Source organism: Schistocerca nitens, chromosome 2 (genome assembly GCF_023898315.1).
Source record: "Schistocerca nitens isolate TAMUIC-IGC-003100 chromosome 2, iqSchNite1.1, whole genome shotgun sequence".
Taxonomy (NCBI): domain Eukaryota; kingdom Metazoa; phylum Arthropoda; class Insecta; order Orthoptera; family Acrididae; genus Schistocerca; species Schistocerca nitens.
The window spans coordinates 794,538,955-794,562,488 of NC_064615.1; the positions used below are offsets into that span (position 1 = coordinate 794,538,955).

Genomic DNA, 23,534 nt, shown 5'->3' on the forward strand with positions numbered 1-23,534 from the left:
AAGAAAAAATAAACAACCAGACAATTTGTAGTTTTTACTAAGTAAATATTATCATCACAAAATCATTAAATTAACAATATACCATACCATTCTGTGTATCATGTAGTGGCAAAGCTCTTTGTGAATACGAATTAGACTTTGGTATGCATGTTAGCAATGATGCAGGAGTGATATGCAGGGCAGAATAAGAATTCTCTTCTCTACTCACCTCATCCTGCACCAGATTCAACCCCATAGAAAATGTATGACATTGACTAAACAGACTGTAGAAGAAAACTGACATGACCATAAGCCAAGACCCCGTGATGAGATCTGATACACCACCCTTTCTGCCTAGGAGATGTAGACTCCCTTCCTCACATACAACAGATAGTAATTGAAGTTGGAGGCATGTGGGTTGGATATCACATGTCAAAGACACCGCATGCTGTGCCAAAAGTTTCTCACAAAGAAAGGTGAACTGTTCATTCCCTTAGTTTCATATATCCTACAAATTAAAATAGTAACTAAGTAAAGTGAGATTTGAACTGAACTCTGTATTGGAAGGTCGCCTTCCAGCCTGTCAGCTATTTTACCAAACTACAAAGATATTGTAGTAACAACTGCAGCATGGAGTACTTTTAGTGCTATTCAGCTTTGGTTCCACCTCTCTTCCTGGGTCTGTAACTCTGCAAAATGACATGGTGTTGTTTTTTCATGTGTCTGTATTGAAAACATCAAGGCAGTGTTAATCTTTCAATTGAATTCACTATCAGAAGTGTTCTGTATGTTTATAATGTAATCGGCACTGGTTTAATGTGATGGTTAGTCCAAATTTTAGCTCCGCCATTTTTTGTGCTGTCAAGTTTACCTAATGGACAGTGTAAGCAAGAGATATGCAAGCGCACTGTGTGTGTGTGTTGTGTGTTTCTGTGCCTCATAGAACCCATAACTGTGTTAAAATTTTTATGTTATTATTTTGTAGGACATGCACGTTCTACTGCTTAGTCTTCAGCAGCCTGATGTTTACTGTCAACAGTGTAATTCTTCCAGATTTTTTCCCAAGTATATAAATAAATTTGGGAAAATTTTGTAAAGATTCGTATGAAATTAAAGAAAAAATTTCATTCCTATAATTGGTGTTCCTAAAACATTTTTTGAGACATAATGTCTTTCTACTGGAGTTCTTAATTTTCTCACGAGCATTAACTGTTTGTTCAGCAGCATTCTGGTTTGTGACTGTTGAGTCTGTTTGAAATTTTTTAAAATGTATGCTGCCTTAGCATTTTGGCTTTGTGACAGCTTCTTCAGGGCTGTATTACTATAAAACTCACATAATAAACAACCCCATCTTTTTAGGTATGGAGGTTTCACATTTGGAATTTCTGATGTTGTCCGTAACTACAAGTTTGCTGATGGACTTTCATTTACAAATAATACATTCAACAAGATCATATACGAAAACAACAGCATTACAAATGGAGGGCATAATACTGATGATACTATGAAAACACAAGAAATAATAAAGGTAATGTTTCTGTTTTTTACATTCTTTTATAATGTTTCACATTTTGCGCCAAGTTTTTCACATGTGTCATATGTATCAACCTTAGCTGATAAATTGTATGATACTTATTGGGTTTTGTGTGCATTACACTAAACAGAATTGGAAGTTTAGGTGTTGTAGTTATTTTTTAAAACAGAAGAATGTGCTTACTGTGTCAAGATATATTTTCTGTTTACTGCTGTAGGTACATATTGGCAGCAAAATAAAATCTTACCTTTGTGTAATCTGTTTCTTCCAAAGTATTGTTAAATGGCAAATAACATAAGCTAAAAAAATCACCATTGTAGTACATATTATATTCTATTCTCACCATGCCACAACACTGTGTGTTACAGTTATTTAAAGACATTTATTATCCATTTTATGTCCGCGTCTGTAGCGCAGCAGTAGCGTTACCACCTACCACACAAGGGGGCCCGGGTTCGATTCCTGGCAGAGGACTGGGTGTTGTGTGTCCTTCATTATCATTTACATCATCGACACGCAAGTTGCCGAAGTGGTGTCAAATGAAAAGACTTGCAATACTGCGACCGAATCCCAAAGGGGATATCATGGCCAATAAATGACACATGATCATTTCATTTCATCCATTTTATTATATGGTATAGCGAAACTGGAAGCCGCATTTGCTGAAATAAAGAAAATAATTGCATCTAAAAAGGTTAAAAATCTGCTGATGTAGACTGTGTCACACTTCTTGGAGGCTCAAGCGATGTGTACAAAAATGAAACTACCAGTACTACACACAATCCTGAACAGTGTCTGAAAAGCCTTACACATACTGACGTTCTAATTGTGAATATTCCATGTCACCATGATGTTGGGAGACAATCATGTGAATGCAGAAGTACTATGTGCCAGCAATCAGTTTTCCAAAATAATCAGACATTTTTAAAATGTGAACTAAATAGTGTGTACATTTCACACAAATAGTCTATGCTTTAGTGGTTGCAGAGAGAATATTGGTGAATCTGGAAAAAAAGATAAAATAATAATAATAATAATAATTTCAGAACCAAAACAATAGTACCAATTACATCATCAGCGATAGCGTCTACAGCATACACATTATAAGCTGGTTTATTTTCCTTGGCAGTAGCCAGCGGATCTTGCTTCAACATATCATTTTCAAATGGAATTTTCTTTCCATGAAAGCCAGTCTGTGATAGTCTGTTTACTGGAGCCTGTGTTTGGATTTTTTCCTGGTTTGTAGGTCTGGTATGGTGCATTATCATGTACAATAACACAATAATCCTCAAAGTGAGGAAGAACTTTGGAAAACCAAGATTCGAAAACTTGGTATTCATTTCTTCATGATAGACACCAATCTTCTTTGACTCAAAAGTCCACAAACACTCATCAGCAAAATCTGTTTCATTACCAATACTTGTTGTTATTAGTCATTTTCCTTTCCCAGCTGACACTTTTGTTTCCTGTAGACAACCTACACAGAAAGTCTTCCTTAGCTGAAGATACTGAATCATCTATCCAGATTTTATTCCACATATGGTCTACATTTAGCCAGGTTTTGTCCAAGTGATAAATTTTCCTACCTCCCAGTGTGCTGATTTTATTGTCCTTAAATAATGTCTTCTCCATAGACTGATCTCTTCTTTGTCAATTAGCACACTTTTGCACCCTTTATTAATATACCTGAAATTTATCTCCTTCAGTAAAGAGTGAAATGCTCTGCTTCTGAAGTCCGGCCGATCAGGATCTTCGTTAACAGAAGCAAGGACTTTATCAGTGGTAGGCAGCTGATTGTGAAAGAAAATCTGGTGCACTTTTCCCCTTATGGCATTTCTCTCAAAATTGTCAACCCTTTTTTTGTGGCCTGTCATTCTGTGGTGATTTCAAGATGAGATGAACTTTATGTTTTCGAAGCACTTCGTGTCGACATGAGCCACTGACCCCTGTGGAATGTAAGTTTTAGCAAGTTATTGTTGTTGTTATTGTTGTTGGATGTAAATCACATTTCTACATCTACGCTCTGCAAACCACTGTGAAGTACATGGCAGAAGATAAGTCCCATTGTACATGTTATTAGGATTTCTTACGATACCATTCACATATGAAATTCAGGAAGAATGATTGTTTGAGTTCTTCTATATGCTGTAATTATTCTAATCTTATCCTCTCGATTCCTATGTGAGCAATGTGTTGGGAGTTGTAGTATATTCCTAGAGTCATCATATAAAGCTGGTTCTTGAAACTTTGTTAGTAGACTTTCTCAGAATAGTTTACATCTGTCTTCAAGAGTCTGCCAGTTCAGTTTCTGCAGTATCTATGTGACACTTTCCCATGGATCAAGCAAACCTGTGACCATTCATGCTGTTCTATCTGTATACATTCAGTATCCCCTGTTAGTCCTAATTGGCACAAGTCCCACACACTTGAGCAGTATTCTAGAACTAGTCACACAAGTGATTTGTAAGCAATCTCCTTTGTAGATTGAGTGTGCTTCCCCAGTATTTACCAAAACACCAAAGTCTACCACCTGCATTACCCACAACTGAGCCTGTGTGATCATTCCATTTCATATCCCTACAAAGTGTTACTCCCAGTTATTTGTATGAGTTGGCATTCCAATAGTGACTAACTGATATTATGATTGTAGGGAACTATGTTTTCTCATTCTACCTTGTGCAAATGCTGGATCGTTTTCTTCTCTGAATTGCTTAATGATGATTCCTTCACTCATTTCTCAGGTGGACTGAGAATGCCATTATGTTTTGCAGTTTTGGTAGAACTTAAAATTTTGATGTTAAACACTGGAGGAAACAGCAAAAGATAATATCAGAAAAGAAGTAGAAGACAAAGCACACAAACAAAAAACCTGTGTTAAACAAAAATAATAACACTTACATTTTCCTTACACACAAATTCCACTTACACAATTTCACTGACTTACACTATTTCACTGACACATTTAATAGTAGGTCACAAGGCGACAATATCCTGTGCTGAAAGAATTGCACACTTGTGTCTACCCCTGGCAGCAGCTGCTAATGTGACGTCACTAGCATGTGATTCAGACTATTTACCTCTGCTGTCTCGTCTCAGAGAATGATCTATAGAAGATATACTTTCTCGAGTCAGTGCCCCACAACTTTTCTATGTTTGAAAAATGTCATATTGCCACCTTGAGCTGCTGGTAAAATATTTTATTGATACAACCAGACTCAGTCATCTGATTATCAGCAGGTTCATTAAAGTATTCACAGTACCATGTTAAGCGAAATGTAAAATTGTTATCATCAGGTAATAAAACCTGAATAATATGCTGTTATCATATTGTAATATGAATTATGTAATGTATGCCGGACATTATCGCAATCAAATAAAATAAAGCTCTTGAAAATGTCTGTACTCACACTTTGAATACCATTGAAAAGACAATAATTTCTTGAAAAGAATAACAACATGATGAGTCTTGGTTTTTCGCTCATGATCCAGAAATTATTTGCCACTCTCTGCACTGGAAGTGTCAAACAACACTAAGATCAAAAATAGCTGGACAAGATCTCAGTCAGTTGAAGCAGTGAAAGAAAATTTGGCACATGTTATCAAGGCGCTCACGAAGACAGACCTCCAGCACTGTTTCCATCAATGGAAAATTTGTGTGGAGCATTTCAGGGATAGAGTGGGGGAGTATATGGAGAGTGACAAGAAATAAATGTGTGTGTTTTTGAAATAAAGTGCTTTACAGCAATAGTCCTGTTATTTTACAGCCACATCTTGAAAACTGCTATAATATGGTACTTTATGAAAAGTCAATGAGTGGTTTGGAGCATATTTCTCAGAGAGAATACAAGAAGTTTTAACCACCACAAAAAATGCTGGAAGTATATATCAAAGGAGCAAGTTGTAAGATGAGACGTTCTTCAAAGTTCCGGGGCATTTCTGTACACACACACACACACACACACACACACACACACACACACACACACACACACACACACACACACACACACAAATGGAAATTTCCAAATTTGGCCAGTCCAGAGCATTTGGAGTCACTTGGTGTAGAATCCTCGGGTCCTCATCAAATGCTCGAAGTAGGCACTCCTTAACAATCAAATCTACTGTTTGCACCTCCACTTTACAGTTGCTGTCAGCTATGGGTGTAAAGTCCACTCCTTCAAAGTGAAACATCTCCCTTGGCCAATCCTAATGCAGTTCAGCTTCGATCAGGTTTGGTGTGGTAGTTGGAATCTCTCAAGCTTCCTTGTTGGATCTTGTACCAGGTGGGCATTACTGAGTGGATGTTTGTCCCAGCATTGCTCCACTTGGAGGTCATGTTGAAAGAACTGATATTTAATTAATAATTTGTGAGTTCAGATAAGTTGTTGATGGATCTTGTAGGGGATCATACAAGGGAGAGTTCTCATGGGAAGTGGCCTTCTTGAACAGTTTTACCTTAGCTGCTTTCCTCCTCTGATCTTGCAGAGTGATATTAGCTAGGGCAGGTAACTACTGAAGAGGAGTAGATCTAAAAACAACAGTGCTAATTCTCATGACTTCATTAAGCTGCACATCAACATTTGTTGTATGGGCACTGCTTTCCTAAATGGGTGCGAAATATTCACCAGCAGACTATACAAGAGTGAGTGCAACAAAGCATAAAGCATCGGCATTGGCATCCACACCCCAACTGCTTCGGGCAATCCTGCTAAGTAGATTTACAGTTGAGCCAAGTTTCCTAGATAGCTTGGTGCACTTTTGTTTGAATGTCAGGGACCAATCCAATGTGATTCCTAGATATATTGGATTCTAATTATGAAGTACTTTGATTTTGTCAAAAGTCACATGCAGTTTCCTTTGAACTTCTTTATAGCACAATAACCTCTTATTATTTGGGTTAGGCTGAAGTCTCTATTATGGAACTAATACTCTATTTTGTCAGCTCATTGGCAGCACAGGCTTACAGTGTATAAGATCTGAACTATGGAAGACTTATGCAAGTAACCTGCACTGGATTTTCACAGAGTCTGTCTTGGCCTGTCATGGATATATGGGTTAAACAGAATGGGACCAGAACTGATCACTGAGGTACGCCATTACTTAGTCTTCCATCTGCTAGCTTATCCATTCAGGAACACTGTAAAATACATGGCAAAGAGCATGTTGCTCACTAGAAATGCCAGCTTTTGACAGGGGGTGATTTCAGTAATCTTCAGCATCAACCTTCCCTGTGTCATAATCTGTCGTAAGAGCCATAAAAACTGCTGCTGATTTAAGACCTCATCAAAATCCAGCTTCTCAATATTAAAACCTGAGCACAGCAGCTCCGATGTTTCCTAATGCCACCTTGTTCAACAGGGATGATTTTACGAATGGCATATTGAATGCAATTTAGAATAATGCTTTCTAGTAACTTATAGTAGGTCAGAGCCACATTTTTGTTTTAGGTCTGATGACTTTAAGAAACTGTGCATATATGCCATAAAATCCAACAGCTTTGTTTACCTTTTAGTGTATTCAAGGTTATATCAAATTCCTCAATGCAGAAGTCATGTGAGTAGTCTGGATGTGGTTTTAGATGAGACCTGTATATGTACAATTAATTTTTCACAGTGTGTGTTCGTGGTGAGTTTTCAAAATCCCCATTACTCTGGTTCCAACAACATTGGCATTCACACATGTTACTGTGTTTGACATCCTTGGATCTGTGAAGAGTTTTCTTATAAGGTGCCAGCTTTCTGATTAGAATGTGTAAAGTTGAGTCCTGCTGTTGTTTTATGCCATTTTACACTTCTGTTCTTATTGAAAGCTCTCAAAAGGTCATCAGTTGTTGTGTCTCTGTAAGATTCTTGATGTTTAACATACTACTCATCACACTCTTGAGGTCCTCCAGGGATGTGCCCCTTCCAAAACTTGTGACACTAACAGTAAAATCGATGTGTGGCTCCTTGTCTAATGTGGGGATGATTGTTCTCTCCAGTTATTATCACTTCAAATTAAGAAATAAAAATAATAAAGTTGTCTCTGATGCTCATTAGCAACAGACTAACATTACAATGATCATATGTGCAGCAAGCCTAAATAATATATCCCACCTACAACTGATTAAGTTTAACAAATAAAGTTAATTGTTCATAAAGACATACTAAACTTGTTTGCTGGTGATTGTTGTTGTTGTTGTTGTTGTTGTTGTGGTCTTCAGTCCTGAGACTGGTTTGATGCAGCTCTCCATGCTACTCTATCCTGTGCAAGCTTCTTCATCTCCCAGTACCTACTGCAACCTACATCCTTCTGAATCTGCTCGGTGTATTCATCTCTTGGTCTCCCTCTACGATTTTTACCCTCCACGCTGCCCTCCAATGCTAAATTTGTGATCCCTTGATGCCTCAGAACATGTCCTACCAACTGATCCCTTCTTCTAGTCAAGTTGTGCCACAAACTACTCTTCTCTCCAATTCTATTCAATACCTCCTCATTAGTTTTGTGATCTACCCATCTAATCTTCAGCATTCTTCTGTAGCACCATATTTTGAAAGCTTCTACTCTCTTCTTGTCTAAACTACTTATCGTCCATGTTTCACTTCCATACATGGCTACACTCCATACAAATACTTTCAGAAACAACTTCCTGACACTTAACTCTATACTCGATGTTAACAAATTTCTCTTCTTCAGAAATGCTTCCCTTACCATTGCCAGTCTACATTTTATATCCTCTCTACTTTGACCATCATCAGTTATTTTGCTCCCCAAATAGCAAAACTCCTTTACTACTTTAAGTGTCTCATTCCCTAATCTAATTCCCTCCGCATCACCCGACTTAATTCGACTACATTCCATTATCCTTGTTTTGCTTTTGTTGATGTTCATCTTATACCCTCCCTTCAAGACACTATCCATTCCGTTCAACTGCTCTTCCAAGCCCTTTGCTGTCTCTGACAGAATTACAATGTCATGGCGAACCTCAAAGTTTTTATTTCTTCTCCATGGATTTTAATTCCTACTCCAAATTTTTCTTTTGTTTCCTTTACTGCTTGCTCAATATACAGATTGAATAACATCGGGGAGAGGTTACAACCCTGTCTTACTCCCTTCCCAACCACTGCTTCCCTTTCATGTCCCTCGACTCTTATAACTGCCATCTGGTTTCTGTACAAATTGTAAATAGCCTTTTGCTCCCTGTATTTTAGCTCTGCCACCTTTAGAATTTGAAAGAGAGTATTCCAGTCAACATAGCCAAAAGCTTTCTCTAAGTCTACAAATGCTAGAAATGTAGGTTTGCCTTTCCTTATCTTTCTTCTAAGATAAAGTCATAAGGTCAGTATTGCCTCACATGTTCCATCATTTCTACAGAATCCAAACTGATCTTCCCCGAGGTCGGCTTCTACCAGTTTTTCCATTTGACTGTAAAGAATTCGCGTTAGTATTTTGCAGCCACGGCTTATTAAACTGATAGTTTGGTAACTTTCACATCTGTCAACACATGTGTAGTAACCATAACCAACAGCAGGAACGCCTTGGGCTGCGGACCGGAGCCGCCAGGTGGGGAAGCCGCCGGCGGTGGAGCATGCACCACCGGGTAAACACAGGACGAGTCGGACGACAGACCAACGACAACTGACAACAACCGACCACGACCGACTATGAGCGACACAACAAGGAAGAGAGAAACAATGGAGGCTTGTGGAAACCACAACACCAAACACCAAACATAAATCCACTTGGAACCAGAGCCAGGCAAATGTCAACAACGCGCAACGACCAGAACGCAGTACCGCCAAGATAGAAACGAAATCCAGAGCGAGTACCAGACTGGCTGGACAAGTGCAGAGCGGGTCCCTATATACGAAACCGGAGGGAGCGGCTATTGGCCGCTGTCTGCACATGGCTTAGCGGTGGCGCCCTCGCTGCATGAGAGCTGCTGTGCGGAATAGCCCCCACGGAGGCGGAGCCCTCTATGGGCTGAACACGTCCATTTGTTCTGCCGCGTGTTCGACTTCCGCGGCGGAAGGTACTAGAACATGCTTCCCTTGGGATTGGAATTATTATATTCTTCTTGAAGTCTGAGGGTGTTTCACCTGTCTCATACATCTTGCTCACCAGATGGTAGAGTTCTGTCAAGACTGGCTCTCCCAAGGCCGTCAGTAGTTCTAATGGAATGTTGTCTACTCCCGGAGCCTTGTTTCGACTCAGGTCTTTCAGTGCTCTGTCAAACTTGTCAAGCATTATCATATCTCCCATTTTATCTTCATCTGCATTCTCTTCCATTTCCATAATATTGCCCTCCAGTACATCCCCCTTGCATAGACCCTCTATATACTCCTTCCACCTTTCTGCTTTCCCTTCTTTGCTTAGAACTGGTTTTTCATTTGTGCTCTTGATATTCATACAGATGGTTCTCTTCTCTCCAAAGGTCTCTTTAATTTTCCTGTAGGCAGTATCTATCTTACCCCTAGTGAGATAAGCCTCTACATCCTTACATTTGTCATCTAGCCATCCCTGCTTAGCCATTTTGCACTTCCTGTTGATCTCATTTTTGAAACGTTTGTATTCCTTTTGCCTGCTTCAGTATTTCTTCTTTTACCCAAGGATTTCTATTAGCCCTCATCTTTTTACCTACTTGATCGTCTGCTGCTTTCACTACTTCATCCCTCAGAGCTACCCATTCTTCTTCTAATGTATTTCTTTCCCCTGTTCCTGTCAATTGTTCCCTTATGCTCTCCCTGAAACTCTGTACAACCTCTCGTTCTTTCAGTTTATCCAGGTCCCATCTCCTTAAATTCCCACCTTTTTGCAGTTTCTTCAGTTTTAATCTACAGTTCATAACCAATAGATTGTGGTCAGAATCCATATCTGCCTCTGGAAATGTCTTACAATTTAAAACCTGGTTCCTAAATCTCTGTCTTACCATTATATAATCTATCTCAGGCTCGCCCAAACTGTGCCCCTGGGGCGCTAGCGCACGCGATCGCCCCACAGCCAGCACCCCAGGTGAATTCGTATGTTGTCGCAGTGGCCGAGCCGTGTTGCTTAGCTGGCGGTGCAGACCGCCCGCCGAGCCTCGCCATGCCGCTGTACGCAAATATTGCAATAGAAAAAAATTTATTTTGCGACTACACATCACTGTCCTTCTGAGTGGAATGGGGGGAAAACGCATCTAAAACCAATCTTTTTTGTTAGTTTTTTATTTGAGTTTCAATGAATGAAACAATTAATTGTTAAAGTGATAAAAGTGTTTTAAAAACAAGATTGTACAAAATTATTTGTATGTTCCTTTTTGGCGTGGTACGAGCAGGAAACAGGTGGGCAATGTTTGTGCGCAAGTTACAAATGATCGCTGAGAATTGGGAAAGCAGGGAAACCCTTTGCTGCTGGGAATCTCATTAAGGATTGCCTGGTTGACTCAGCGGCTTGTATTTGTCCACCAGACCTCACGGAAAAATTTGAAAAAATAGCTCTTTCGCCTCAAACTGTTGCTCACAGAGTGAAAGATACGGTCTCAGATATGGAGCAGCAATTAATGGAGAGAGTGGAAAACATCATTTCACTCTCTATCGCTCTTGACGAGTCCGCGGACATTGCGGACATATCTCATCTCGTCACATTCATTCGAGGTGTCAACGACAATCTGCATGTCACCTAAGAATTTCTCGATCTCATACCATTAAAAGACACAACCACGGGTTTGGATATTTTTCTAGCCGTGGAAAACGTGTTAGAGTCAATGGGTTTAAAATGGGAATGCCTGAGCAGTATAACAAGGGATGGAGCCCCTGCGCTACGAGGGATACGCACTCGATTTCTGAGTTATGTGAGGTCAAAAATGGCTGAAGTCGGCTGTTCCTTATTCGCGACAGTCCATTGTCTGATACACCAGGAGGCACTTTGTGCGAAGATTGTCAACATAAAAAAATGTCATGGACAAAGTTCTTCGAACGATTAATTATCTTCGCTCGCATGGACTCACACATCGCCAATTTAAAGAATTTCTGGCTGAGCAGAGGAAAGGTGCTTCATTGGTTTTTCTCCTTGAGGGGCGAAATAAATACCTTTTTGGAAATGAAAGGATGTCCAGAAGAATTACTTTGTGATCCTAAGTGGGTGGCGAATTTGGCTTTTTTGAGTGACCTTACTGTTCATTTAAATACTTTGAACATTTCACTCCAATGCAAAAATCACTATGTCGTTGATTTAGTGCAGACGATTCAAGTGTTTCAAAAAAACAGTGGGAAAAACAGTTTCACAAGAAGAATTGTGGACACTTTCCTACACTAGACAGCGTTAAAGAAGATGTGGATTTTTCAGATTATGTTGCAATCATTTGTGAATTACAAGACCGGTTTGAAAACAGATTTTTGGAAATAAGTGAGCTTCAATCGGCCTTAGATATATTTGTTCACCCGCTTTCCCTTCGGCATAGGACGTCTCACAAGTGCTTCAACTAGAGCTGATTGACCTTCAGTGCGATATCCACCCGAAGGACCGCTTTCTCATGTGTAAAACTTTGGATGACTTTTACAGCTGTCTTCCATGAGAGAAATATCCTGTTTTGCACAAGCACGCGGCCTAAGTTCTCTCAATGTTTGGTTCCACGTATATCTGTGAGCGCTTCTTCTCTCTTTTAAAGCTTGCTAAAACTAAGAACCGTTCATTACTTGGCGATAAAAATTTGACTAATTGTTTGAGGTTATCAGTCTCAGGGAATATTGTACCAAACATAGACAAAACCGCTTCCTTGAAAAAGAAAAAAAGTGTAAAATGTTAATTGTCTTCTTTAACAATGTTGACTGTAAGAATTACAGATATTTATAACCTTAATTCTATTTTTAATAAGTTTTCAAACTTGGTCGGTTAAAATTATTACGTACAAAACAGCAAACTAAGAATCTGATTTCTAAACTCTGAAAAGGGGTACAAAGAGATGTAGCCCGAAGTATAATAAAAAATATTTACTTGTAACTGCTAACAGTAAGATTGAGACACTATATCCCTTACATAAAGTTATTTCTAAATTAGAATATTTATGACTCTAGTTCATTTAAGAAACTGGTATATTTTTCAGAAGACGCCTATTGTACATATGACGAGTGTGCATGTGCAGTACTAATAGAATGAACCTGTGGGTCAGAAAACAACTACGATGTTCTTCGATTCTTGTTGTGGATATTGTTGTCTAAAGCTTTGCGTAGTAATCCTGCCACGCAAATACTAGTTGTTACATAAATGGTAAATGGTTTGCTTGTTTTACCACTCATCGGCTCTTTACAGAGGTGCGCTTCCTCTGTTATTTTGTTTGCGTTGGATTTGACTGCGGGACAGTCCACCGCAGAGCAGTGGTGTGCGGTCTCACTCGCTCTGCAGCTCTCTCTCTCTCTCTCTCTCTCTCTCGCTCCTATGCCGACACTAGCGACACATGGTCGCGGACGGAGCGCTGAACTACACTGCCTGGTGCCCGTGGGGCGCGGGCGCACCCGCCGGGCGCAATTCTTGGATGAGCCTGATCTATCTGATACCTTCTAGTATCTCCAGGATTCTTCCATGTACACAACCTTCTTTTATGATTCTTGAACCAAGTGTTAGTTATGATTAAGTTATGCTCTGTGCAAAATTCTACCAGACGGCTGCCTCTTTCATTTCTTACCCCCAATCCATATTTACCTACTATGTTTCCTTCTCTCCCTTTTCCTACTCTTGAATTCCAGTCACCCATGACTATTAAATTTTCGTCTCCCTTCACTATCTGAATAATTTCTTTTATCTCATCATACATTTTATCAATTTCTTCATCATCTGCAGAGCTAGTTAGCATATAAACTTGTACTACTGTAGTAGGCAATAATGTGTTCACTATGCTGTTTGTAGTAGCTTACCCACACTATTTTTTTTTATTCATTATTAAACCTACTCCTGCATTACCCCTATTTGATTTTGTATTTATAACCCTGTATTCACCCGACTAAAAGTCTTGTTCCTCATGCCACCGAACTTCACTAATTAAGGGATCTGACATTCCATGCTCCGATCCGTAGAACGCCAGTTTTCTTTCTCCTGATAACAACATCCTCTTGAGTAGTCCCCGCCCGGAGACCCAAATGGGGGACTATTTTACCTCCGGAATATTTTACCCAGGAGGACGCCATCATCATTTAACCATACAGTAAAGCTGCAAGCCCTCGGGAAAAAATTACGTCTGTAGTTTCCCCATGCTTTCAGCCTTCGCAGTACCAGCACAGCAAGGCCGCTTTGGTTAGTGTTACAAGGCCAGATCAGTCAATCATCCAGACTTGCCCCTGCAACTACTGAAAAGGCTGCTGCCCCTCTGCAGGAACCACACGTTTGTCTCGCCTCTCAACAGATACCCCTCCATTGTAGTTGCACCTATGGTATGGCCATCTGTATCGCTGAGGCACGCAAGCCTCCCCACCAACGGCAAGGTCCATGGTTCATGGGAGGGAGTTGTGGGTGATACTATGTAATTAAGTGAAACGAAGTTAGTTCGAGCCCCTAATACAGTGATTAGAAAATGCACTATATAAATAAAATAATAATAGCTGAAAAAGTCAAGCAGTGTTCAAGGCTAAAATTAGTCTAAGTCAGACTCCACACTAAGACTAATAAATGGTATTCTAATCATTACATGAAGTATTAATTGTAAGTGTTGGTCAATAACAAAAAATAATTTAAGTCCCCACTGGCAAAGTGAGTTAAAAATCACTCAGCGCAACTAATTCAAGAGCCCAACTTGGCTTCATATGCAAAAATGCAAGTTCTGTTGAACAACTGGTAGAAACAAATCAGTCCTAACTGCTACAAAATCCCTACGCAACACATATCAGAGTATCGCAATCACCTAAAAGCGTACAACTGGACCACTACTCAGACAATCAAAGGTCTTGTTACTCCAGTACAGTCTTGAACAGTGCAGAAGAGAAAGATGGCCTGCACTCTTTTAAGTCTTACCGAGCAAGGTGGCATAGTGGTTAGCACACATTATTTGCATTTGGGAAGATGACAGTTCAAACACACATCCAGCCATTCAGATTTATTTTTTCCATAATTTCCCTAAAATCACTCCAGGCAAGTGCTTGGATGTTTCCTTTGAAAGGCCACATCGGATTTCCTTCCCCATCCTTGACACAATCCAAGCTGTGCTTAATCTCTAATGACCTTAATTTTGATGGGACATTAAACCTAATCTACTTTCCTACCTTCTTTCCTTATATTAGGCCCTCGGCTCACTGCTCCACATAAAATCCACATCTGTACATCACTTAATGACTCGTGCTATCACCAGTCCCTCTTACAGCTTTTTACATATTAATTCAATTAAGTATATTAGTGTGCCATTATAGGTGCACTAAAATTCTAAACCAGATTGATACCTCAATCAAATTAATTTTAAACAGTTCCAAATGGAAGCTAACTTTGATCACACCCATAAAATGTTAATAATTGGATAAAATTTGGGAATACACTGAAAGGTATTATCAAGACCTTTCTGCAACAGTTCCTAGTTTGCAGGTTGAAAATTCCATTGAGATTGAGGGATGGTGGTAACTATTGGAACTTCAGTACTGTAATGAATCATGACTGTCCTGTGCTGTCTCTGTGGGAAAGATCAGATGGCCTTCTGTTGTGTCATGTTGTTGTTTCCAGATATAGATATGATGCACAAATTTGGCAAATAATTTTTTAGTCATCTACCAGATGGGAATGTTCCAGGATCTTTCCGTATTGTACACCATCCATTGCTGTCTTTTTCCTGATAGCCCCAGACATGACTGTTGAAGTCACCAACATACACAACTGGGTGACTGAATGATCTTACAGGTTGATTTGGCCAATTGACTTGTTGAGGTTTGTAAACATTTACAACAGTGATGCCAGCAATCTCTACAGCAAAGACAGACAATTGCTGTTTTATAAGTTGTTTTGTAATCAGTGATATGGGATATGATATGTGTTACAGTACTTTATTGTTAATCATTTATGGCCCAAACCAGAACAGATCCATGTATTCTTTCTCTCACATAAAGCTCTGTGTTATCATTAGTGTGAGTCCCCTGTATTGGTATAAGTCTATAGCATTAGGATTGAGAGAATCGACTCTTAGCAGATGAAATCGATTCAACATTCAAGTGATATATCCTTAAGTTGTTACCAATGGGGACTGATGAGTGTTCCTCACTTGGATGCTCCTGAAAAGAACTGTTCATAGATAAGTTCTTGTGTGTGCTTGTTTCTGTGTAGCAGTACCTTCTTGGAAGAATTAGCCAGAATTAAACTGTTACCTAGGGATCACTCAATTGCAGTGACCACAATTTTTGGGGAAATATCTTTGTTTATGTACTGTTATTATGTTTATGTACTGTATTCAAAACACTGTGCTGCTACAATTTCTGATACAAACACCAAGTGGGTTAACTGAAGAAGCACGAACAGGCTGTTACTAAATAAGTACAAAACTTTGCATGTAAATTTTTGGCAGTCACATGTAATTTCATCAAGGATAGATGATATCTGATTTGAAAATATACCTATAAACCAGGAGGTAACCACTACATTGCTCGAAGTGTGGACTTACATAAAAAAGTTAGTAAATAGACTAAACAGTTTGTGCTATGCAATTAACATTCTGACTAAAATCTATGACAGTGAAACACTAAAATGTGTATATTTTGCTCTTGTACACTCAGTACTCTATATTTCTTCCCATTTTAGGGCATCTCACACTAATAAACGTTAGTATTTATTATGCAGGAGGGAATAATTAGCATAATGAAACAAATTATTGTTTCCTCCAGCACTAAACATATATTTCTGGAACTCAGTATCCTGCCAGTGTTTTGTATTTATATTCATGAAACAGTGTATTTTATTCATGAAAATTGTATATTTTCTCTGTTATTATAATAGGGTAGCCACTCTCAAAAGCATTTCAAAATCACTGCTATCATCTACCTCTCTCCCGAATCCCCATGGAGGAATTTGCGTACCCTTTCTGTCTACATTGCACAGTTAAATGTGACATCATTTTTGAGAATACTCACACTTCATATATCTGAGGCAGTGATCACGAGCCAGTCCAATAAGTAGATGTGGAAAACTGGCTAAAAAGCCATGTCTAATATGGCCTGCAAAGAGAATTTCAACTCTAACATTTTCATACCTGTCAAAGGTGTCTTCTTGTATAAAGTTACACTGACATCTCAGTGCTTTACCTTTTTATGAGGCAGTGTATTTCACAAAACTAAAGTTGTTCAGATATAGTCCCTTAACATATATTCCATCTTCTTGCTTTTTCCAGTTTATTCAAGAAGTTCTTATACATTGTTGTTTTTTTCCCCTTTAAACCACATGTTTTTCATCAATTCACTGCATCTGCCTTAGTGATCATTACAAAATTTGGCACAAGTTATCAGTCTCTTAGTTCAGAAAATCCTAAATGTCAGGATAGTTGTTACAGTTTTGTGTGTTTTGTCTCTCTCCCCATTTCATCTAATCTTTATTAGCATTAATGTACCATGCCATTCATGTTTATGATTTGGATGAAAGATGTTGAAGATGTGTTTCCACCATTTGAAATCATTCAGTCTTTGTGTAAACCAAGCTTCATGTTTGTGTTATGATGAGGCAACAGTTTGTTGCGAAAGCTTGAATTTTGTGTGTATATTTGTGTTTGTTTGTGTGTCTATCGACCTGCCAGCGCTTTTGTTTGGTAAGTCTCATCATCTTTCTTTTTAGATATATTTTTTCCACGTGGAATGTTTCCCTCTGTTATATATATATATATATATATATATATATATATATATATATATATATATATATATATATTTGAAATCATTCAGTCTTTGTGTAAACCAAGCTTCATATATTCACATTTTTTTAAAAACAAGTGTCTCATTTTTATAATACAAACACATTGTATCTTGTAAGAATTTTTTCTCCTTTTGTCCTAATTCTGCTAGTAAGACTCTCTGATGTATGTAAACACACTGGCTTTATGATAGAGTTGCAATACCTAATTTTGATATTTACAGAAGAGCACTTTTTTCTGTTAATGTTTTCTGTCATTTAGAAACAGTTTTCAAAGAAACCTTGGATTAGTACAGGTATTAAAGTGTTTTCAGAAAGAATTAGTAAAGACCCAGAAGTAATTTTACACTATAAAAATTATTGTAACATGTTGAGAAAATTTGTCAGAAAATCAAGAAATATGTGTGCTAAAGATGAAATTAAGAACTCGGGCAATAAAATCAAATCAATATGGAATGTTGTTAGACAGGAGACAGGAAAAGTAACTACTGGGGTAGGTATTATTACTATTAAAGAGAATGAAACCATCTTAACCAACAGTGCACAAGTAGCTAATGTGTTTAACAACCATTTCTCAAGTATAGGTGAAAAAATTGGTGAGAATAGTTCAAAAGAAAAAGCCAAGCACTACATGGAAGAGGCAGTTTTGATAAATCTTAGTCAGATTAATTTTCACCTAACTACCTGTTGTGAAATCATTAAATCTTTGGAAAATAAATGTTCTGTTGGAGTAGATGACATCTCTAATAAGATATTAAAACATTGTGGAGCAGGTACAGCTGATGTTCTGAGTCACATTCATAATGCATCACTAACTCGAGGTATTTTCCCAGAAAGGTTAAAATAGGCCATTGTCAAGCCTCTCTGCAAAAAAGGGGACATCAAAGATGTCAGTAATTGCTGGACAGTATTGTTGCTTACAGCATTTTCGAAAATTGTCAAGAAAGTAATGTACTCAAGATTGGGTAGCCATCTCAACAGTAATGGGGTACTTATTAAATCACAGCTGGGATTTCAAAAATGCTATTCCGTGGAGACAGCAATATATAATTTCACTGCCAACATAATGGTCTTTGAATAGTAAAATGTCACCAATAGGAATTTTCTGTGACTTATATTAAGCATTTGATTATGTGAACCATGACATTATGTTATAGAAATTACAATTCTGTGGTATAAATGGAACAGCGTATGAGTGGTTTAAAGTCATGTCTACAGAACAGGAAGCAAAACGTTTTTTGTATGATCAATAAAATTTTTCTGCATTTGTGACTGCATTGTCAATATGTAAAACTACTGACATTTTGGTCACTGTTGCAAGTGACCTCCTTCAGGTGGTTTTGTTTATTGCTGAATGAAAAAACTTTGTTTCTTATATACCTGCAGACATGGCTGTTATCTAATTCTGATGGGCTGTTAAGAATGGAGGGGAAGGATTTTTGAAGTTCTTTATTGGTGTTTTCATTATTTCTTTTCGTTGTTGGTAACCTGACATTTTCATTGGTGTTTGCATTATTGCTTGTGATTCGTGTGATCCTGTGAATAGAAAATCAAGTGGCAGTTGTGACATGGCATTGTTTTCTTGCTTTTTAGCACCGGCTGAGGTGCGCCAGTACTCTATGTGCCTGCGTCCACTGCGGTCTCCCGCATGCCTGTGTGTATTGCTTCATGCGAGCTGTTGTCCGACAACACTGTTATGGCTGTCAACCAAGACATCATAAGGCAGTATCTGTGTTCTCTGTTCATGTTGGCGGGTCGCTTGGCTATTTCTATTGCCTCTCTAATCTTCCTCCTGAAAATAAGAGGCTGTTTTGCCAGTATGCGAGCTTTACCAAAATCAATCTGTTTGCTGCCGTCATCATAGTGTTCTGCCACTGCTGACTTGGTGTGTTGTCTTAGTCAGATACAGCATTCGGGTTCAGATTCTGTGTGCTGATGAGTCGCCCCATCTTGCCTACATACACCAGTTCACATTCACACCTGATTTTGTAAACTCCAGCAGCATGTAGTTTTTTGTGCGAAGAACACCTTTTATTCTGTTACTGCTATGGAAAATTGGCTTGATGCCTGCTAGGCAGAGAATTTTGTCCACATACTCAGTGACACCTTGAACATATGGTAATAGAGCGATATTTTGTGCTTCCTTCTTCTCTCCTCTATTGTCTTTATTCTCTGTCGCCATAGTTTTATCTATTAGTTTTATCTATTAGTTTCATCTCATGGACTTGAGATTTTGTATTTCACCCTTTAGATGATCCTTATCACTGATCCTGTGAGCCCTCTTGGTTAAAGTGTGCAGGGCGGATTTATTCTGCGTAGGGTGGTGATGAGAGGAGGCATGTAGGTACCTGTCAGTACTGGTTGGCTTTCTACAGGGTGTTACAAAAAGGTATGGCCAAACTTTCAGGAAACATTCCTCACACACAAATAAAGAAAAGATGTTAGGTGGACATGTGTCCGGAAACGCTTAATTTCCATGTTAGAGCTCATTTTAGTTTCGTCAGTATGTACGCTCAATGGAGCACGTTATCATGATTTCATATGGGATACTCTACCTGTGATGCTAGAACATCTGCCTTTACAAGTACGACACAACATGTGGTTCATGCACGATGGAGCTCCTGCACATTTCAGTCGAAGTGTTCGTACGCTTGTCAACAACAGATTCGGTGACCGATGGATTGGTAGAGGCGGACCAATTCCATGGTCTCCACGCTCTCCTGACCTCAACCCTCTTGACTTTCATTTATGGGGGCATTTGAAATCTCTTGTCTATGCAACCCCGGTACCAAATGTAGAGACTCTTCGTGCTCGTATTGTGGACGGCTGTGATACAATACGCCTTCTCCAGGGCTGCATCAGTGCATCAGGGATTCCATGCGACGGAGGGTGGATGCATGTATCCTCGCTAACGGAGGACATTTTGAACGTTTCCTGTAACAAAGTGTTTGAAGTCACACTGGTATGTTCTGTTGCTGTGTGTTTCCATTCCATGATTAATGTGATTTGAAGAGAAGTAATAAAATGAGCTCTAACATGGAAAGTAAGCGTTTCCGGACACATGTCCACACAACATATTTTCTTTCTTTGTGTATGAAGAATGTTTCCTGAAAGTTTGGCCGTACCTTTTTGTAACACCCTGTATATACGCTATGGCACAGTTTACCATCAGGCTTTGTGTAAACTCCCATGTCAAGGAATGGCAGTACTCAATTCTTTTCTGTCTCCATACTGAATGGGATTCTGCTAAGCTGCTGGTTGAGGTGTTGGTGGAAATTTTGTAGATCTTCCTCTATGTCGCCAGATAATGAAGGTGCCATCAACATATCAGAGACAATGTTCTGGGCATAATGGTGTGGACTGGAATGCTGTTTCTTCAAATGCTTCCATGAAGATGTCTGCAGGAATAGGCGAGAGAGGGGAGCCCAAACTAAACTATCTGTGTGTTTGTATGAATTCCCCTTTCCACCTGAAATAGGTGGTCGTTAAACAGAGGTGCACTATCTCACAGGTATCGGGTGCCATGCATTCCTTAACGTACGAATTCGTATGGCTCACCAAATGTTGGAGCTATGGAGCCAGTTCCTTTGCTAGACTGTACATCAGTGAATTAATGGTACTCACAATTGGTCATAAAGGTAAGGCCTCTTTATGGACCTTCAGTGCACCATATATCTTGATGCATGTGGGGATGAGTCTTCTGGCTGTGTCAAAAATCATTCTAGTTTGCTTTAGCAGTGCTTGCCTCAGTTTGATTATCTTGGCAATAGGAACTCCCTTAAGCTTCTTATAAATGGGTTCACTCAGAAAATCCTCCCTTTGTTTATTAAAATCTTATGTGTCGCATTTCCCTCGTCTGCTCATGCTGTTAGTAAATGAGAGCTGTTCTCCAAGTCCATGATAGCGTGATGTTCTTCCTTGCTGATGTTTTGTTTCAGAGGCTTTGCGTGAGTCAGGACCCATACCGTTTTTTGTCTAATATTCTCCACTTCAGCTTGTGGTAGATGACGAATCAAAGCCTCGACACATTCGATAATCTCTTCTTTCAGAACTCATTTTGGTGTGACTGCAAAATTCATCCCTTTAGCCAAAATCTGTGTGGCTGCATCACTTAAGATGTGGCTTGAAAGGTTAAACACCATCCATCAAGTGCCCAGCATCAGTCCTTCCTCTATGGTTTTCTGCTGCAGTTTGTTGAACTTCCTCATCTTATGGATGGCAGTACTATCGCTTGATCTTGTGGCCTGCTGAAAGGTTAACATGTCGATCTTCTCCCAGTCATCCATGTCCAGCTTTTCAGCAAGGAAGAGGTACAGTTGACAAAGTTTCCTGTTGTTTGTGTCGAGACTTACTTGAATTTGGCGGATCCTTTCCCATAACAAAGTCTTGCTGGCTTGTTCATAGATATTCTTCACCTTGTTCGATTTTATATGGGACATCAGCCATAAGAATTTTGGCACTACACAAGTGTCCCTGCAACTCTTCAAAAAAGGCAAGATCATTCAGCATTTACCTCTTCTTAGCTGCAGCATTTCCAGCTGCCAATTTTTCCATAGACTTCCTGCCCATACAGGTTGGTTAAATATAAATGTAGACTTCCGTAGCCATTGTCACAGTCATTAAATTTTTTATTGGTTTATGACCGCTTTGTCAATATGTAAAACTACCGATGTTTCGGTCACTATCGCAAGTGACCTTATCAACGTGTTATTGTTTACTGCTGAATGAAAAAACCATGTTTTCTATATGCCTACAGATATCGCTATTATCTAATTCTAGTAGGCTATTAAGTATGGAGGAGAGGGATGTTGGAAGTTCTTTATTGGTGTTTTTATTATTTCTTTCCATTGGTGGAAACCCGGAATTTTGATTGATGTTTGCATTACTGCTTGTGAATGGTGTGAATTGGCGAATGTAAAATCAGGTGGCAGTTGTGATGTGGCATTATTTTCCTGCTTTCTAGTGCTGGCTGATGCGTGGCAGTACTCTATGTACCTGCAGCTGCTGTGGTCTCCTGCTCGCCTGTATGTGTTGCTTCATGCAAGCTGTTGTCCAAGAACACAGTTATTGCTGACACCAAGATGTCAGAAGTCAGTACATGTCTTCTCTGTTTGTTGATGGGTCACTTGGCTATTTCTATTGCCTCTCTAATCTTCCTTCTGGAAGTAAGAGGCTGTTTTGCCAGTACACGAGCTTCATCAAACTCAATCTGTTTGCTGCACTCATCCTGGTGTTCTGCCACTGCTGACTTAGTGTGTTTCCACCAACACCTCAGCCAGCAGCACAACAGAATCCCATTCACTATGGAGACAGAAAAGAATGGAGTGCTGCCTTTCCTCGACATGGGAGTCTACAGAAAGCTTGATGGTAAACTGTACCATAGAGTATATAGGAAACCAACCAGTACTGACAGGCACCTACATGCCTCCTCCCATCATCATCCTATGCAGAAGAAATCCACCCTGCACATTTTAACCAAGAGGGCTCACAGGATCAGCTATAAGGAGCATGTGAAGGGTGAAGTACAAAACCTCAAGTCCATTTTTGGTGGCAGTGGTTATGGGATGAAACTAATAGATAAAACTATGGTGACAAAGAATGAAGGCAATAGAGGAGAGAAGAAGGAAACACAAAACATCACCCTATTACCAAGATGGGTACCGAATTCCGTCTTGGCTGCCAGCAATAACAGCATTACGGTACGACAGCTCACGTGAAGCAATACATGTAGGCACATGGGAGACTGTAGTGGTCACTGGTACACAGAGTCCTGGTGTGCCTGAGCCAGTGCTAGAAATCAGGAAAACAATGCCACATCATTACTGCCACTTGATTTTCCATTTGCCAATTCACACCAATCACAAGCAGTAATGCAAACACCAGTCAAAATGTCAGGTTTCCGCCAATGAAAAGAAATAATAAAAACACAAATAAAGAACTTCTAACATACCTCCCCTCTATCCGTAAGAGCCTATGAGAATTAAATAACAGCAGGAAACAAAAGCACCCTGAAGAAGGTCACTTGCAATAGTGACCGATAAGTCGATAGTTTTACATATTGACTATGCAGTCACAAACACAGAAAAGTTTTATTGACTATAGCAATGGCTGTGGAATCCTACGTTTATATTTCTTTTTATGATTTAAGTGATTTCAGAAGTTTGCCACTTCATCTAACTGGGATGAAATTACATTAGGTGTT

At 39.2% G+C, this 23,534-nt stretch overlaps 1 protein-coding gene across 4 annotated transcripts in view; it reads left to right on the top strand.

The window, feature by feature from the left end:
- LOC126237047 (ATP-binding cassette sub-family A member 7-like) overlaps nt 1-23,534 on the top strand; it is a 607,922-nt gene that overhangs the window by 387,321 nt on the left and 197,067 nt on the right. For all 4 annotated transcript variants that reach the window (XR_007545025.1, XR_007545024.1, XR_007545023.1 and 1 more), the window contains exon 33: nt 1,339-1,507. Coding sequence is in view for 1 of the 4 variants with exons in the window: in XM_049946811.1 (XP_049802768.1) it covers nt 1,339-1,507 (169 nt within the window). In the remaining 3 variants the exon portion in view is untranslated. The remainder of the gene's footprint in view (nt 1-1,338; nt 1,508-23,534) is intronic.